General features: G+C 35.9%; 3 protein-coding genes across 3 annotated transcripts; 2 read left to right on the forward strand and 1 right to left on the reverse strand.

Moving 5' to 3' along the window:
• Positions 1–2,103: 2,103 nt before the first annotated feature.
• On the reverse strand, positions 2,104–4,744 carry LOC145992621 (uncharacterized). Its single transcript, XM_083128981.1, has 3 exons — positions 4,692–4,744; positions 2,633–3,031; positions 2,104–2,513 (listed from the first exon to the last, which is right to left on the reverse strand). The coding sequence occupies exons 1-3, from the start codon at positions 4,704–4,706 to the stop codon at positions 2,238–2,240; spliced, it is 690 nt and encodes a 229-aa protein (XP_082985107.1). The 5' UTR covers positions 4,707–4,744; the 3' UTR covers positions 2,104–2,237.
• Positions 4,745–9,720: 4,976 nt separating this feature from the next.
• LOC145992622 (cuticle protein 19-like) lies at positions 9,721–10,610 on the forward strand. Its single transcript, XM_083128982.1, has 3 exons — positions 9,721–9,753; positions 9,983–10,135; positions 10,260–10,610. The coding sequence occupies exons 1-3, from the start codon at positions 9,739–9,741 to the stop codon at positions 10,521–10,523; spliced, it is 432 nt and encodes a 143-aa protein (XP_082985108.1). The 5' UTR covers positions 9,721–9,738; the 3' UTR covers positions 10,524–10,610.
• A 4,606-nt stretch (positions 10,611–15,216) lies between these two features.
• Positions 15,217–16,172, forward strand: LOC145992623 (cuticle protein 19-like). The gene is made up of 3 exons (XM_083128983.1): positions 15,217–15,241; positions 15,605–15,760; positions 15,885–16,172. Exons 1-3 carry the CDS (start codon positions 15,227–15,229, stop codon positions 16,146–16,148), a joined length of 435 nt encoding a protein of 144 aa, XP_082985109.1. The 5' UTR covers positions 15,217–15,226; the 3' UTR covers positions 16,149–16,172.
• Positions 16,173–18,362: the final 2,190 nt, after the last annotated feature.

An 18,362-nucleotide genomic window follows, 5' to 3' on the forward strand; every position in this document is an offset into this window, starting at 1 on the left:
CGCAATGATGAAGGTTGAAGATGTGATAGATGGAAGTGGGATGCAGACAATGACACATCCTCACCTTACTTCGAAGCGCGTGCGCTAACCAATTAGCCACGGGGTTGGCTTTTTTGTGTTTATCAGTTCACCAAATTAATTTATTCGTCATTCAAGATCCAGAGGTAGAAAAGCAACGTAAAATAACGAAAACAGAAAAAATACCATTCACTTATCATCACCCAATAATTTCATGCTGACCAAATCCACACACGAACCTCTTTTGGCATTCGTTTTGCAGAATGGCCTTGGGGATTAAACATCGCCCATTTACTGGTTCAGCTCGAGACAATCCAGGCGACCATGTTATCGAAGCTTATCTTCAATCCTTCACACAACTTCGCTATTTGCTTCTTACAGGTTTGACATCTTAACAGAACTTCTATCGAACATCGCTCATAGAGTATATTTTACCTATCAGCTCTTAATTAACCTTCTAATTTTACATATATTTTTTATTTTTATTTAGCTTCGCTTTTCTTCCACTTTTGGGCAATCGCGACGACGAAGATGAGTGAAGATAAAATAAATAGAACATTCAGAAACAACACCAATGCCCAGACCGGTATTCGAACCTAGGATCCCTGACGTAAAATCGTCTAGTGCTACCACTCAGTCAATTTTCACATAGAAACTTACACTTACACACCTCTTCCTTACATATGTGTTTTGTTTTACCTGCTGCACTTCTCTTATGGTGAATTCTAACCCCTCATTTCAGGTTTATCTCATGTTTATAGCTATTGCTTTGTAGTGAATGATAATCCCATTACGCCATGTGAATCTTACTCCAACAAAAACCCTGTTAGAGGATGGAAACGTTACGTGTGTAATTTTGTTAAAAGTCTGCTTTGGTTAGCTTTTTTAGTGTATTCAAAGAATATTGCATTTTCATTTCGTGTTGAGGCATATTTTCGTCACCTAGATTTTGCATTTAAAATATGTAGGTCCAGAATATATTAGTCATTGTGAATTCGAGTCAATTAAAACATTTTGAATTGTTGCGAGATTATCTATGAGGCATAATGAATAAGTAGAGAAAATGCAACTTGTATATCAAAATTGCTATGTCCAACTGATCTCCGAAAGTATTGTTTAGCACGTCACATTTCACGTATAGTCCATGATTGTATCTAGTATATGAACGAGATGTGTCCCTCCTCTCAAACAATACGTGGTATCATTTGTCGAAACTCTCATTGCTTGAAAAAAATGAGCAGAAACATGGCGATGGACAACTTGCTCGGTAATACGTATCATCCCACTCAACATTATGAGCGAGTTCACGCAAGTGAATTTTAGATATATGTGTTAGAAAACTCACAATAATATAAATTCGATAGAACACCAATATTTGCACTCGGATCCGTTTATTATTTTTCAGTCTTTTCCTCTTTATTTCTCGTTTGGCGCCCTGATTGCTTCAACGCCAAGGGTAGTCGAGCCTTTTCCCCACCCTCTGGTGTTGCTGGTCCCCGTGGCGGAGTGGTTAGGAAATCGCACTACGACGCCAGGGGTCCCGGATTCGAATCCCGGCCTGGGCATGGATGTTTCTGAGTGTCCATTCATCAATTTCATCATTTCAGCACTCATCCCCATCTTCGCAAATTAGTCAAAAGTGGCACAAAAGACGAAGTAAAATTAAGCAAATCAATCAATCAATCTCTCTAAGTATTCCTTCATCAATTTCATCATATCATCGATCATCTTTACCTTCGCGATTAGCCAAAAGTGACAGAAAAACGAAGTAAAATAAACCAAATCATTGCAATAAACCAAAATCAAAGAACTGATTGATTGATTGATTTGGTGTTTTATGTCCACTTTATGCACAGTAAGGTTAATCGGGACTGGATCTACAGTTTAAAGTGAGATCCGAACCACTATGTGCCTCCACCACGTATCGAACCAGGGGCCCCTAAAATCAAAGAACTACCTAGTAATGACGTAGATCTACAAAGACAAATGTATCAATAACCTTAGGATTCTCGAACTCGAATCTCTATCAGCCACAAACTATATAAAAGAACCGAACAAATTTAATTAAGAAAGTAATCATTCTATTCAGATTTTATTTCTGGAAACGTTACACCAGTTTTGCTGATGAAGCATGGTAGGTACAAAACTTAAAAGAATTAAAATTTGTAACCAATTCAAATTTCACAGTAGCCAGTGCAACTTCATCAGGTAGGGATGATTTAACCCAGGAGCTTTCCTCCCAGTCCTACAGCACCGATAGCAGCAACAGGTGCGTGAACAGGAGCGGGATGAGCGCTGGCACCGAGCTTGCTCACCACAGCGTTGAATCCGTTGATTGGATCAGCAGCGTAGTTCACAACTCTCAAAGTGCCATCTGGTTCAGCCACGCTGTATTGGCCTTTCACTACACCTCCATCACGAACTTCAGACTGGCTCTTGTTGTCTCCAGTCAAAGCGTCGGACACTCCGTATCCATAAGCATATCTGGGGTAGGCCTAGAGAGTAAATAAGAGTTTATTAGTAAACAGTAGTTGAAGATAATGCATTGCAGTGATATTTTCTTAACTAGCTTATAGACAATGCAAGATATATATATATATAGAAATGGACTTACGTAGGAATTAATTGCAGCTACTGGAGCAATAGCGGCAGCTGGAGCGATTCCTGCAACTGGAGCAATTCCAGCAACTGGACCGATTCCAGCAACTGGACCGATTCCGGCAACTGGACTGATTCCGGCAACTGGACCGATTCCAGCAACTGGACCGATTCCAGCAACTGGTCCGATTCCAGCAACTGGTCCGATTCCAGCTAATGGCCCAATAGCAGAATAAGCTGGTGCAATAGCAGAAACATGTGGAGCAACAGCAGCTACTGGGCCAACAGCAGCAGCAAGGGGAGCATAGGCTGCGTAGCGAAGAGGTGCTGCGTAACCTAATGCACCAATAGCACCGTAACCGCCTACAGCACCACCGGCTGCAACCGCTAGGAGAGCGGAGAATGCCAAAAGAGCCTGGAAGAAATAATAAGGCACTGTTACTCGTATGTGTTATGGTAAGGAATTGACTTTCAAAAAAATAATGAGAAACTAGTCACGAGAAGTAGAATACTGTGGCATACTTAAGATAATTAGTACAGTGTGAAAAAAATACATATAATGGGTTTAGTATAATAACTATTCGAATATGCACTTTCTGTAGATATTACCTCACCACGTAAAAATAATCGTTAGTATATTTCCAGAAATTATATATCAGGAAATATCTCAAGAAAACTAGACGAATTGTATGTAATAGCAAAAAAAAAAAAAATTTTGAAATTGTAATTGCATTCATTTAAATATTACATTTTAAGGTCTGGTTAAATTTTCGATTCAAAGAACAAAAAATATTTTCTATTGGAATTCTTTAAGTCTAATGTACTCTTTGAGAGACGTAAGGATGAACATTTAGCAGTGGTGACTACATCTACATATTATGGAAAATTATTGTCATGTAACCTACATTTCAAATACGTTTTAATTTCTGTAAATTTCATATGTAGTCGTTATGTAGTCATTTATATTGGCCTTTGTCTTCTAACTGCTAAAAGTAGCTACTGGAAGTGAGCAGGGTGTGGTCTTTTGCAGTAAAACAGGGAAGATTATTACTGTTATTATAATTGATTTCTCGAGTGATCAGGTTTCACAAGGAACAGCAACTAATTTTAGTAATAGTAGTGTAGTAAGTAAAATGTTATTTGCGTAGAATCTATATATGCACATGCACAACTTATCTTACCACACACATTATTCTCTACGCATGACTGATTTTGACTTTTATTTATCACTGAATTATATTCAATCCTCAGTTAAACTTTAAGAGCCCGACTCTAGATTTATATTCTGTCATTTACACAGCACATAACACGGAACATTGACAATTTTCTAAATAACTAATCTGATATAGGAAACACGTCCAATGATTAACGAAAGCACAAAATTTCAACGGAATGAAACTTCTTGATTAGCTTTATTTTTTTAATACTGTATCATAGGTCTGTCAATGAACCTTCTTAGTCATGTCAATATATTGATTACAGAAGCCGATATCAAAATTTATACGATTTGTTACTAACCTGCCATTTCTTACATTTTCAAAATATAACTATTAATTCACAAAATATGAAAATATAACAGAGAAATGTACTATCATATGACATATTCGGGTAAAAGCAAAATAAATTACAGTTATATTTAATGAAAATAAAAGTTGGTACAAAGAATACTAAATCTATAAGAATATTGCATTTCTTTCAGGGACTATTGCTTCGTAGTACAGAAATAATTCAAAATTTAATCCATATTTCAAGTTAATTATGTAAATACTGCCACTGTTCTGCACACAATTCTAAATATAGTTTTAGATTTAAAAATACAAAAGAAAATACATTTTTCTGTTACATTACATTAACTTGGTTGCAATGTTTTTGTTATCTTGATTATAATTGTTTTGTGGAAATTGTTTGGCACATATCGTAAACAGTTCTGGATTCAGAATATAATGAACGTATGTTGAAAGCCAAAAACTGTGGTAAGTGTCATTATGTTAGAGTTTGAAGTTACCAAACTATATTCCATACTGAAACTTATTTGTTACAAAAGCTCTTGGAGCTCTGTTGTTGCGAATACTCACTGAAAACGAGTTCATGATGTGCTTGTTGCTGCTAACTGTGACGAGAAGTGTGGAGCAAGTGCTATATATACTCGAGAAACATGCTTGTAAATGTCGTGAAAGTTGATGTGTAATTCATTAAGTGACCAGAGTTTCTTTACGAGCAGTGTTCCGTGTTCCCCATTAGGTCAGATATCAGATCCTCCATTTCAAAAACCGACAAGAAGTGAGATATTTAACAACATAATTAAGTATATGTTCCTAGAAAGAGCATTTCCCTCATTTAATTAGCACTCAGAGTATACTTTATGAAGCCTTCTTTTTTTTTAATGTGTCACGAGTTGCTTAATAATAGCTGGGTGGTAAGTTCAACCGCCAACAGTTTGCATCCAATTGCACTTTTATGTTTATTTCACTCGCACACGCTACACATCTTTCTGACAGTGTTATGACGAGACATAATTTTTACGAAACCGTTATTCATTGTAGATACTACCCTCCACAGTGTTGCCACATTGATCCATCAAAATTCCTCGTTTACAACATTTATGAATTACGCTGTTAAATTCAAAGCATTCTTTGAGAACAAATTATATCAAATTATAGTCGAGTAGTCAAGAGAATTTGAGTTCGTTTTCAGTTGGAGTCCAACTATACAGAACTTGAATAATATGAGATAATTTTTATTACACACCTTGCAAACCTTGCGTAGTACGAAGTAGTCATGATAATTTTATAATTATTTTCTAAAATAATTTTATAATAATTTTTATTAATTACTTAATACAAGCCGTGCTGGGCCAGTCGGTAGGGCGTCATACTGCCACGTGGGAGACAAAAGTTCGGTTTTCAGGAGGGAATTTGTCCAGCAATTTCCCGTTCACCAGCCAATTTTGCAGATATAGGCTACCAGAGCCTGTTGCTGATCACCAACTCCAGAAATGACCGAGATTGCGAATATGTAAGGCCCTGTTTCCACAACAGAGCATGTAGTGTTGCCCAAACATTGCTTCAGTGAAATAACAAACTTGGATTTTTTTCGGCCATTGCAAACATTCTAACCAGTGGCAATGGGGGTACCTTTCTGGTCGACCTGTCCGTCTTCCCTTCCACTCCCCTATCAATTTAAGAAAAGGTAGGTAAAAAAATGGCCTTTTGCTTTAGGTAAGCATTTTTGTATGGTATTTAGTGCTCTCACAAATACCCCAATGCTCGGACACTGTTATGACCAAGAAAGCGATTACACTGGGGAACAATTTTTTTCTCACTTTCTGTTGCATTAGATCTTTCAACTGTTTCTGAATGTTTTTTCAACGCTGATTTCAAATATGACATTGGTTTTCCAGTACATGCTCTAGTTTTGATGCAATTTAAAACATTTAATTTTGTGGAAATGGACATCCATTGTTGGTATTTACACTGGGGAAAGGTTGACAACTACACTTAGATCTGCCCTAGACATAGATGAAAACACATCCTTTTTTGGTTTTTGTATCGAATTAGGCTTCTTCAAGTAAACCTAAGTAACCAGCTGAGGTACAAGCTACAAGAAAAAAATATACTTCACTGCTGACAAAAGAGTCATATTTCAGAAAGCGGTACCAGATTTTTTTTTCTTCAGAAAGCAAATAATTTGTTTACTGCCATGATATCCCAGGTCTTCGCCAAAAAATTCGATAGCTCTAACCACACTTGCACAAAGTGAATGTTTAAGGAGCTGTTTCAGTTGGCCACTCAGTGCATTTTGCGAGAACATAATCACAAAAAAAATTGATATTGAAATTGACATACTCAAATATCATGAGCACAACTTGATCATTTTGTGTAGATCTCAAATTTGTCAGCTACCTGCTTCAACAGCAGAAAGGCTTCGCGAAGTATCCATGCTCGAAAGAAATACTGTACACAGGAGTGGCCCATCCCTGAAACTCTGGATGTTGGAATGTCAATCACTGTGAATGATCTAATTGTCAGCCGAGACAGGATCATTATCCCTATATCTGATTGAAGCTTGGCTTGATGAAGCAGTTCGTGAAGGCATTGAATATTGATGGTGGCTGTTTTCAAAATAATTTATAAGTAGATTCCTTTCACTCCTTTGTCGTTCGAGAAGATTAAAGTAGGTGTGTTTGATGGACCTCAAATTCGTATCCTTGCCTGTGACGAGGAATTTGTCAGGAAAAAGAACAAGAAGAAGCCAGCGTGGCTGTTTTCGGCAGTTAAAAAACTTTTTGGATAACAAAATGGCGGACAATTTATGATGTTGTGATTGAATGTTGTTGCCTTTCCGCGATTTTGAGTGCAATATGAGTGTAAATATATTTGCCGAACAGTCAACTTGATCAATTCCCCGAAAGCCTTTGAATTGTTAGCCATAAACAGGAAGAGCGCTTTCATTAAGACCTGAAAACGATGGGACAGTGCTATCAAGGGAGATGGGACAAGAATATGATGGCATATTAATGCGGGGACATCAAATAAGATTGTCCTGAGAAAGAGCTAGAAGTGCAAATTCGTGCCTGAATAGAACCTATTTGAACTTTGCATATCATGCCAATCATTTTCTTTTACAGTACTGGCTTTCTGTGTGTAGACATATATATTTCTCGTAGTTTAAAAAAAGCCTTAAATTTATATTCTTATTTCACTATATTGAATATATGTTTAATCCTTAAAAAAACGTGCTTTCATTTTGCCATATTTTATAACCGTAGTGCATATTTTGGTGTACCTACACTTTTTTCTGAATAAATGTATATGCCAAGATGGTATGCAAGATGGCATCCAACTTTAAAACGTTGAATAGCATTTTGAAAATTTAACATGAATGTTAAAAATTTAAAAATGAATTGCAAAAAAAGTAGACACCCAAATTAGGTTAGAACAAGTGCTGATAGCAATGCAACAAAAATTTTGTTTCCCAGTGTTGTCGATGTTTTTCGTTCATCAACTTGAAAATGCAAATTATATAGCTCTCATACGTAGAAAATAAGTCCTACTCCTCAAGAGATTCCTTAGCATGCTACTAGTCTAGGGGTCCCGGGTTTGATACCCAGAGGAGGCATGCCCCTTTAAACTATAGGTCCACTCAGATTAGCCTTCCTCTGCATAAAATGTATTTAAAAACTCGAATTCAAACTCTTAATATGCTACTGCTCGGAAAAAATATGAAAATTAATGCTGACAGTAAACATGTTTTATTCACTCCATACTTTTGCTAAAATTAAGAAATTATATTTTGATCAAGTGGGCAGGAGCTATATTGACCTATTGATGAATTTGGGTGGGAACGTATAAATGAAAGACATTTTATCTTTTTTATATATGTATGTGTATATATATATATGTATATATATATATATATATATATATATATATATATATATATATATATATATATATATATATGAGTGTGTGCATATGTGTATCTTCTTTTCGCAAATAAATTAAATTCAAGAAAGCAGAACCCTCGTGTGCCGATGGGAAGTGTGTACAATTCTACCACCACTGTAGGAGATGAAAGAGCACAACTATTCAATGTGTTTTTTCATGAAAATTTCTCCTCGGAAACAGTTTCTTTCAACCTCTTCCTGACGTAAAGTCTGTCAGATCACACACACTCTATTCGATTACAATTTCTCCTGAAGGAGCAAAATCTCTCCTCACCTCTTTGCCGTTCCGCCGGTCCTTAGACCCAGATGGAATTCCGACAATTTTCCTTCCCAAGACTGCTGACTCCTTGGCTCAGCCTCTGAGCCTCCTACTTCAAAAGTGTTTTATACAGGTGTGTTTCCTGACTTATTCAAGCGTGTCAATATTGTACCTATCTATAAATCTGGAGACAAAAAATCCACAAAATCTTGTAGACCAATCTCTCTTTTGTCACTTCTCTCTATTGTCTGTGAGAAAAATAATCAAAGACAGGTTGCTAAAGTTCACCTCCCCTTCCTTTCCTATAAATGTATTTCTGTTTGCCTATGACTCCAAACTCTTTAACGAAATATTATCAGAACACGATTCTTTAATCTTACAGCAAGCTTGTGTGGTGTCGACAGTAGAAACTTGAATTGAACGGCCGGAAATGCTCCTGTCTTACGTACGTATGCATTTATGGGCATTTTTGTGATAATGTTTTATTTATTTCTTCGCCAGCACTTATGGATTCTGTTGATCTGATTCTTTTAAATATCGATGCTTTTAAAGATTAAAGATGGAAAATACACAGATTTATGAAAAGCATGGCAAAATGTCTTAATAGTGATTAAAACAGGATAGTAAGGTAATATAGGTTAGATACACGAAAAACTTGGATAGTAAAGCGTACACAAGTTAAAAATAAATGGAGCATGTCAATACGCCTATAGTATTTTAGCATCAAATGTAATGTACCCTGTTGAAGGAACAGATGTTTTTTGTGTACTCTCTCATTCACTCTAATTATTAGATAGATGTATGAATTCACTTATTTCCGATATCATGATTAACAGAAAGAGGCAGAGAATTGGCATAATCAATATGTCTACATAAAAATATCATATTACTGTGTTGATGTCTAAAACGATTTCCTTACGAAGAAGAGTCACATCACTGTAGATTCCGCATGAGTTACTTTGGCTCAATAGATATATTAAAATGTTAACGTTAAAATCAACATTTAGATATATAGAATATTAGTATTCAGTGTTTTCAAGTGTCTGTGTCTGATAGATTGTTGGATACCACAATATTTCACAAGAAAGAAGCGTGCTTACATTAAAGTTTTAAATAAAACCACTATAGAGTATAAATTAAATTGGCTATCGCCTAATGAACATGGTGTTAGACAGTCATGAAATATTAGCATTTATTTCTTCCGCAAAGTTTAGTTATTAGAATTAAGAGACTGGAAAAATCGTGCGAAGAATATAAAGAAGTTTACGAATATTCATATCGCCAGTATGAAACACATGCTGGCATAAACAGTTAATTACTTATTCATATTCACAAGCCGGAAGTTGCTTTCACTTGTTCTTGTATATAAAGGCTTCGAAGACCACACCTCAGCACAGTAGGCAGCAACAAGAACATCATGAACTCGTTTGCAGTAAGTATATGTTAAATCTAGCTATACTACCACTACACCGCCCTCTGCGACATAGTGGTTAGCACAGCGCGCTACGACGCTATACTTACTCTTATTCAACAATAAAAAAAATGGGAGAATTAAATTCGAATTATCTGAAAGTGTATTTTGAATTTTGAGAAGTTCCAAGAACTTCATAAATTTCATAAACGTAGAACATTTACTAAATAATACTTATAATTCATTACAGGCTCTTTTGGCTCTATCTGCTCTAGTAGCGGTTGCAGCTGGTGGTGTTGTAGGCGGTTATGGTGCATTGGGCTACGCCGGTCCTGTTGCTGCTGTTGCTCCAGTGGCTCATGTAGCTGCTGTTGCTCCTGTCGCCGCTGCTGTTGATTACTACGTAAGTTACTAATTATTTACACTATTTGAATCTTCAATTAACTGCACTGTACAATTCAATGAACTCTCAATTTGAAATCATCTCAAATCTATGCATGATATAACATCAATTTTCATATTTCCAGGCCTACCCCAGATACGCCTTCGGATATGGAGTTTCTGACGCTCTGACTGGAGACCACAAGAGCCAGTCTGAAGTTCGTGATGGAGGTTTGGTGAAAGGCCAATACAGCGTGGCTGAGCCAGATGGCACTTTGAGAGTTGTGAACTACGCTGCTGATCCAATCAACGGATTCAACGCTGTGGTGAGCAAGCTTGGACAGAGTGCTCACCCTGGACCTATCGCTGCTATTGGCCATGTTGGACTTGGAGGCAAGATCTTGGGCTAAGCAGATGAAATTCTCTTTGCCTTCTCATAAAGTATCAAGGTATCTTCGAGATCCTTGACTAGTTATGTAGCAAGAGAAAAGAGTTTCGGCTGAAAAATAAATATTTTTTAATATAAATACGTATTTCACTTTGTTTCATAATTGGAATCCTACCTCCGAATGAATGGAGTTTACAAGGAAATTATAATAAATTTATACATTAAGCGTGTTCTGAGAAAAAAAAAACGTTTTACTGTAACTCTAGAAATAAATTTATAATTTTTTCTTCAATACTGAACAGCTAATATCTAGGGTTTCCGGAGAACGCACTTAAGGGGAAATATGCAATTTTATAGGATATATTCTTAAAAATTGTTTATTCTTGTAATAGGAAATATTACAGATATGATATACGTGTAGGATCATTACTGTTCAGAATCATTACACATACCCAATATAAAATTATACTTATAATACTTTATTAAATTGATTCTGTGCTTTAGGTGAAAATGTTCTCTGTTAAATCATGACTTAAATGATTATGACCATCAACATGTTGTCGCGAACAATTTACAGTGTGACGCTTCCATTGAATTAAAAGTCCTTCACAGTGACAAGGCTAATGTTTATGTTCATAAGGAAGTTCATAAACAGAATATGCGACCCTTGTGATCTGATAACTAACTTTGGACAGAAACTGCTTCACAACGTTCCCTCAGTGTTCTGGTGTTCATCCCTATTGAAAAAAAAAACTCTGTAAAAAGTACCAGCTTCCATAAGCAAGGATGAAAAAACCTGTTTATTTAACAAATCCAAGTAGCCCTAAGCATGTAAGGTTCCGTTGATGGAAAATTGACTAACCAATCGTGTTCCTCACAGCACGCCACACCATTAACTTACCAGCACTAACCATTCAGCTTTGATCTGTCGAAAATGGGTTATCAGATAAAAAGCATCGAATATTCTGTTTATGAACTTCCACCACACAGTATGATTGAAGTAAATCATTAACCAGTGATTGAAAACAGAAATATTGAAAATGTTGTCGGAATTATTAGCATTGTAAAGTAGCTTGATTGCGACTATGGGTTATATCGAAATGTTACCTATGTGTTCAGTGGCGGCGATTGGGTTCCAAAACTAGGGGGGGGGGCAAGTTGCCAAAACTGGGGGGGGGGGCAAAGACAGTTTTCGTTCCCTCGTATATTGGGTTTAGAATAATGCTGGGGCAAAAGTGGGCTTATGGCAACTGACCCCCCTCGCCTCCTAATCGCCGCTACTGTGGTAAAGATAAAGCTCACCTACGTTTCTCATTCCTGTAATGTATTTTCATTCAGGTTTGCTAATGCCAATGCAACACAAAGTTTCCCTCTATTAAGCATGTTGGTGTATGTATCTGACTCAAATCACAAATAATTCTAGCAAAACTAGGCAGTACATAAGTTCTGCATTACTGGCTGAAGACTGGATGACTTATGTCGCTCGCGATCGCACACTCTAATTCAAGAGACCGTGGCTGATTGCACTGAAACACCTTGTAAGTCAATAAACCACTTCAAGTACAAGCACCTAGTCAACTTTGGTGATTTTAGCCATCATAACTCGAACAAAAGTATATGGTTGATTATGATCATTACATTTTTACACCATTTAAACTAAATATTGACTTATGTGGTCAAGAAAATGTTACGAGATATGATTTGTAGATTCCATATATGCAGAAGACAGAAAGTCACATATTTTGACTTAAGTGTCTTTTCCCGAACACTCTAGATATATAGTTAATAAACATCAGTCTTGTTATTAGTGCAAAATGAGACATTTTAACAGTTAAAACTCTAATGTCGCAGTGAAATTAATCCATTCTTTTCATATCCATGGCAATAATTCAAATCCTTTTAAATTGCGAATAATTTACATAACTTAATAAGTTTCATCTTATTCTGATGGTTATTAACTCTCTGTATTCACTGCATTTCTTTCTCCTTAATACTTTGTTTACCTTTTACCGTTCAATACAATGGGCTGGCGTTAGCCATGTCAGAATATGTTTGCGTAATATAATGTAGAGACATTAAACATATCATGGAATCAAGCACATAATTAAATGACTAGTTTCTGTTTATATTGATGCACTCAACTTCCTCTTTTAGAGTTGAAATTAATTAATTCTATAGTATTGACTGTTTCAATTAATATTGTAGCCATTTACACTTAATCGAAAAATGCTTCAAACTTAATATTATGCCTAAATAGTTTTAATATGATACATCAGGAAACATGCTCTACGGTACTCTAGCTATCAATATGAATTACAATATATTGCAATTAATTGCATATCAACAACTGTATTAATAGTTTTGAGACCAATATGTCGCCTGATTGCATGTTTATGTTACTTCATGCAGCAAATCACGAACTTTAACTTTTCTTCCCAAAATAATAACAAAAAAAAACCAGCAAAGATAGTCACATTTACTTTTAAATCTTATAACATACTCAGGGTTTTCTCTTTCAAAGTATAGTCTCCACCACTGACGCCGCCACTAGGGTTCTTCTCTACTCTGGAGCGTGTACTGGAAAGCATCCTGTGGGATATCATGCAGAATGTGTGGAGATTTATCTTTGATCTTTTCTATGATGTGAAACCGGGGACATTTGGGTGGACTTGCACTTCTTGTTGAACAAGTAGAAATCCACAGGAGAGTACAGAAGTTGGAAGACAGGAGGGTATGAGAAAAAATCACGGATTCTTAGGGCATGTAACAATAAAAACAAATTATTATTTGTGTTGTATATTTGTGTCATCCTATTCTACATCGTTTTCCATCATATTAGTCTAATCGCGAAGATGAGTTGGATGATGATTCAGATGAAATTGATGAACCCTGCCAGAACCCGAACCTATCCACGTTGTTTGTGAAATCATATGCCCCGAGACAACAATTTGTTCGTGTTAATAATAAATATTCGTGAACGTACGATTATGATGACTACATGTGAATATACTGTAGTATTTAAAGTAGATTTTGTTAATAACTTCATATTATTAACTTTATGACGCTATGGAAACTAACAAATGAAGAGTATGTGAACATTCCTTCCCTGGAAAAAATCACTGAGGAACACAATTATTTCACTTACGTATAAAGCATTGCAGTTTGGTATTTATGTTCAGGTTAGCACAGGGTGTGAGCTCCTTCGGCACAAGAGTCAAATAAAAACATTCAAAGTCCGATAAAAAATATATATGACGGACTGTATACAGGCCAAATTTACATCAGATATTCTCAAGGTGGCAACACTGATCAAGTGAGCTTCACAACAAGATTTTTGTCATTTCTAAAGACGAAGCCTCCTCGACACACATGTTTAAGTAAGGAACAATGGATTCTTGCTCTCTGGAAGCCTAAAACTTATAGACCTTCTTTGGCAAACGAAAATTCAATATATGCATGCATGATTACCAATAAAGCAAGTTTACCAATGGCGGGAGAAGTACGACAATGGCTTCAGTTCGCAAGCAGACGGGTGGAAAGACCTTCGCAATGGGTTATAAGTGACTACGCGTTCATTCCAAAAATTCTCCTTCCTTAGATATACAGGTACTCCGTCTCAGCTAACTGATGAGCAGGCAAACGAAATCAAGTCTCTGCGGAAGTAGTAACGCGAGACGGCTCCACCAATGAAGATGTGAGAGGAACGGAATTTCGTAGAGTGGGAAAGCGACTGAAGTTACCAGCATTCCCTCAGCGTCTACTGTTTCGCTCTGGCCAATAGATTTCCCTCGCTTCTCTGACGCTATGCGCGGCCTTGCTCCACAGTTAGCTGGAACAGGGTATAATATTACCTGATTTCTTCTTTGTTTTTAAATTTTTAGGTATAATATGGTTTACAATGTGTTTGGGTCAATACAAATCAAGTGGAATGAATTAATTCTTTGGAAGCATACTATGAATTTCCTCAAAGGAAAATAAACAAACATGCAACTATGCAATACTCATCCCAACTCATATCTACCCCATATACAAACATACTTAATATGCATATGTCTTTACGAAGAGGAAAGTTTATGTTGTTTATTATATAAGGTGAAGTAACGTTTGTAGATATAATTTAATGTTAAAAATTTCAGAGGATATTCCTGGCCAAGGAAATACTGTATTTGTATTTATATTATCGATTGCATTATTGCATTACATAAGGGTAGAATGATGCATAGTACAAGAACATATAAGAATCATTTTCATTTGTAAGACTATTATTAACTTACGACATGATAAAAATCTTACAATATCTCGTAATAAAAAGTTTCTTAAAAAAATCTTCTATGAGTTGCATTTAAACATATTTTTGACTAAATATTTCTAGAAAATTGGACAAATATTAATTTACTAAAAGGCATTTAGAGTACGCGCAAAATTATGTACTCGACTGTTTATTTTATGAATAATAAATTTTGCATTACACAAGAAAGGGCTTATGTAATTCTATATAAACGCTGCAATGTTTTTTTTTAAAAATACATCCTTCAATCTTTTCCTTCTTTATCCAAGCTCAACTACTTGCGGAAAATATGTGGATATTAATTTTAATAGGAAGCAATGGACGTGGTAAATAAACATAGCTGTTGAATAATAAATTTCACAACTTTCACTGATCCTTGGTGTATATAAGGACTTTGATGTGTATAGAGAATCACAGTTGGCAGCAACAAACACACCATGAACACGTTTTCAGTAAGTAAAAGTATCTATTAGTTAGTACATTGTAAAATGCCACATTAGCTGTAACATTTATTTCTTTATTACATAAGTGCTTCATGTAGTCTTTCATATGTGAGGATTAATCTCCGAGAGAAGAAAATTGTTCAATTTTCTAAAACAAAATTGCCTTCTCTAAAAATGTATATTACAATATATTTTAACACTTAGGTATAAATACAACGAAATTACGTTCTCAGCCAAACACGACAGATTTAATTATTACATTAAATAACTCAACAGTACATGATCTTATTTCTCCAATATATCAAACACATATGAATATCTAGCTTTAGAGAAATATGAAAATAATATGAAATTTATTCTTTTTATTTTCAGGCTGTTTTGGCATTCTCCGCTCTCGTAGCGGTTGCAGCTGGTGGTGCTGTAGGCGGTTATGGTGCATTGGGCTATGGCTATGGTCCTGTTGCTGCTGTTGCTCCAGTGGCTCATGTAGCTGCTGTTGCTCCTGTCGCCGCTGCTGTTGATAACTACGTAAGTAGCTTCATTTCTATACACTTTGAAACTTTTATTGATTGCTAAGTACAATTCCATTTAACTGTCAATTTGATAACATCTCAATTCGATTCATTTTATGACAAAAGGTAATATTTTCCAGGCCTACCCCAGATACGCCTTCGGTTACGGAGTGGCCGATGCTCTGACTGGAGACCACAAGAGCCAGTCTGAAGTTCGTGATGGAGGTTTGGTGAAAGGCCAATACAGCGTGGCTGAACCAGATGGCACTTTGAGAGTTGTGAACTACGCTGCTGATCCAATCAACGGATTCAACGCTGTGGTGAGCAAGCTTGGACAGAGTGCTCACCCTGGACCTATTGCTGCTGTCGGTCACGTTGGACTCGCAGGAAAATTGTATGGCTAAAACATACCAAGTAGTCTAATTTTCATACTGAATCTGTTGTTTCCTGTAACGTTTTGTTACACGTGATTGTGACATTGTCTTGAAAATAAAAAAACGTGTACTAAAACAAAATTGTTATTTGGATGTTCGCTCATGGCAATTTTAAAGGTAATTGAATCTTCTTAGTGATATATGAAATCGAGTCTGCATTTGTGAATTGTGATTCAATGGTATTCGAAATATTAATAAGATTAAATTAACAATTGAATCATAATTTTAACTTATTATTAGTATTATTTATTAATTATAACTTACCTTCATGAGAAAGCGGCGGGAGTGTGCTGCTGATCATATTTCAGCAAGTTGCCTACTGCTTGAACATTCAACATTCTACATCCAGATGCTGCCTAGTGTGCTACATACCTACATCAGCTTTAAAAGGGCCGTAACAATGGTACAGTCACGGACAATGCTGGGTTGTAACGACCTTACTGAAGAAAAACTGAAGCAAGCCATCCATGTCTGACCACCAAACGCCTTGTGACTAGACAACCCAACCAGAATTGCAATTCTGCGGCTTGTATACCAGTCACGGGTATACACCTCTGTAAATTGAGTAGTGATGCCAAAGAGATATACGAGATGAAGATTATGATCGTAATGTCTCGTGTTCTCGACATGGAATAATACTCGATCCACGTTACGTTTCATTATTTAATGTTGTTTGGGAACGAACCTGACGAACTGGGTTTATATTTTCACTCCTTGCATTACAGTAAATTCCATATTTTACAATTATATTAATGCTTTGAACGAAAATAATGCCCAGAAAAACATCGATCACACGTTCACGCCATTCTTCTCACACACATGCACGTGAAAACAAACATACAAAGCTAAGTTTTAACTTCCAAGTGAATGTCCAAATAACAGTAAATGGAGAACCACGATGTGCGAAACATGGGATTTTTCACAGAATGAATGCGTCTATTTGTGACATACGTGGTTTCTATTAATAGACAATGAAACAATTATGAGAGAAATTAACATGCATTTTCGTCTCCATTTGTTGAGGAAGGAAACAGACTGACTGGAAAAAAGAAAACATGGTGCTATCTATGCGATCTATATCTTATCAATGGTTACGTAGCTACGATTCTCCAGTCCCTTCCACCCACTTGTCTTATTTATTTACTTCATTTCATATCTAACGAAAATACACAGATACACAGAAAAAAACACCTCGCGTCGAAGGTTCCAGACTCGAGTTCTGGCTCTTTTTTTTTGCGAGGGTGATTATTCTTGTGTGTCTGTTTATCATCTTTGTCAAAAAAAATATTCCTCATTATTGCCGTGATTAACCTAGGGAGAGACCAAAGCGACTTAAATAATAAAAGTACAGAAAATGCAAGACACATCTAGCTAGGCATGTTAAACCTTTGGAATTAGCAATCTGAAAATTAACTTGCGTTTAAGTCAACTACTTGCGGAAGAGTTTCGTGTTGTCTCGTTTGGAGTGTTGGTTATCGTGTCGGACTAGATCCTGTTTGCACTGAAAATCTTCGTTGCATATTTTGATTGAATGTTCATGTACTATCATACGGTGTCCTTTTTTTTAAAGCAAGATTGCATTTTGTTTATTTTCATTTTCATTTCAATTTTTAAACTGAAACTAACAAATTTAATGGTCATTTCTTGCATTTTACGTCATTTTTTTCCATTTTTTAGGATATTCTATAGGTCATATACCTATATTTTTTTAGGTCATCAACTTCCGCTCCCTACTTATAAATATATTAAATTATGTGGATACCTGATGTGAAATGTACGATGCACGATCAGAGAGCCTGAATGTTGCATTGAAAACTGCAGAGAACAATGACTGACTTACGAACAGTGAAAAGTTTTTCCATGCTCCAATGGGATTTTATTTATAACTATAAATAAACAAGGGAGAAAGACACAGGTTGGTATGACGAACTAAATTGTAAACTAAAAGTTTTAATTGAAGAAACAAAACACGTTCACGGTTAAAAATAGGGCATTCAATTTCAGGCACATTGCACTAACTGAAATACTATTTTCAAAATTAAGAATATTTGGATAACCGGCAAATCCAAACTTGATGTTAACCACGTAATGCACTTGATAATCAAAGAAACAAAATTTTTCTTGAGCATGCCCTTTATGTTGTGTCTTAATTGTTGAAATAATACGTTGAATACGTGTTGCCCA

This window comes from Lepisma saccharinum, chromosome 9, assembly GCF_977018435.1.
Source record: "Lepisma saccharinum chromosome 9, izLepSacc3.1, whole genome shotgun sequence".
Classification (NCBI taxonomy): Eukaryota; Metazoa; Arthropoda; class Insecta; order Zygentoma; family Lepismatidae; genus Lepisma; species Lepisma saccharinum.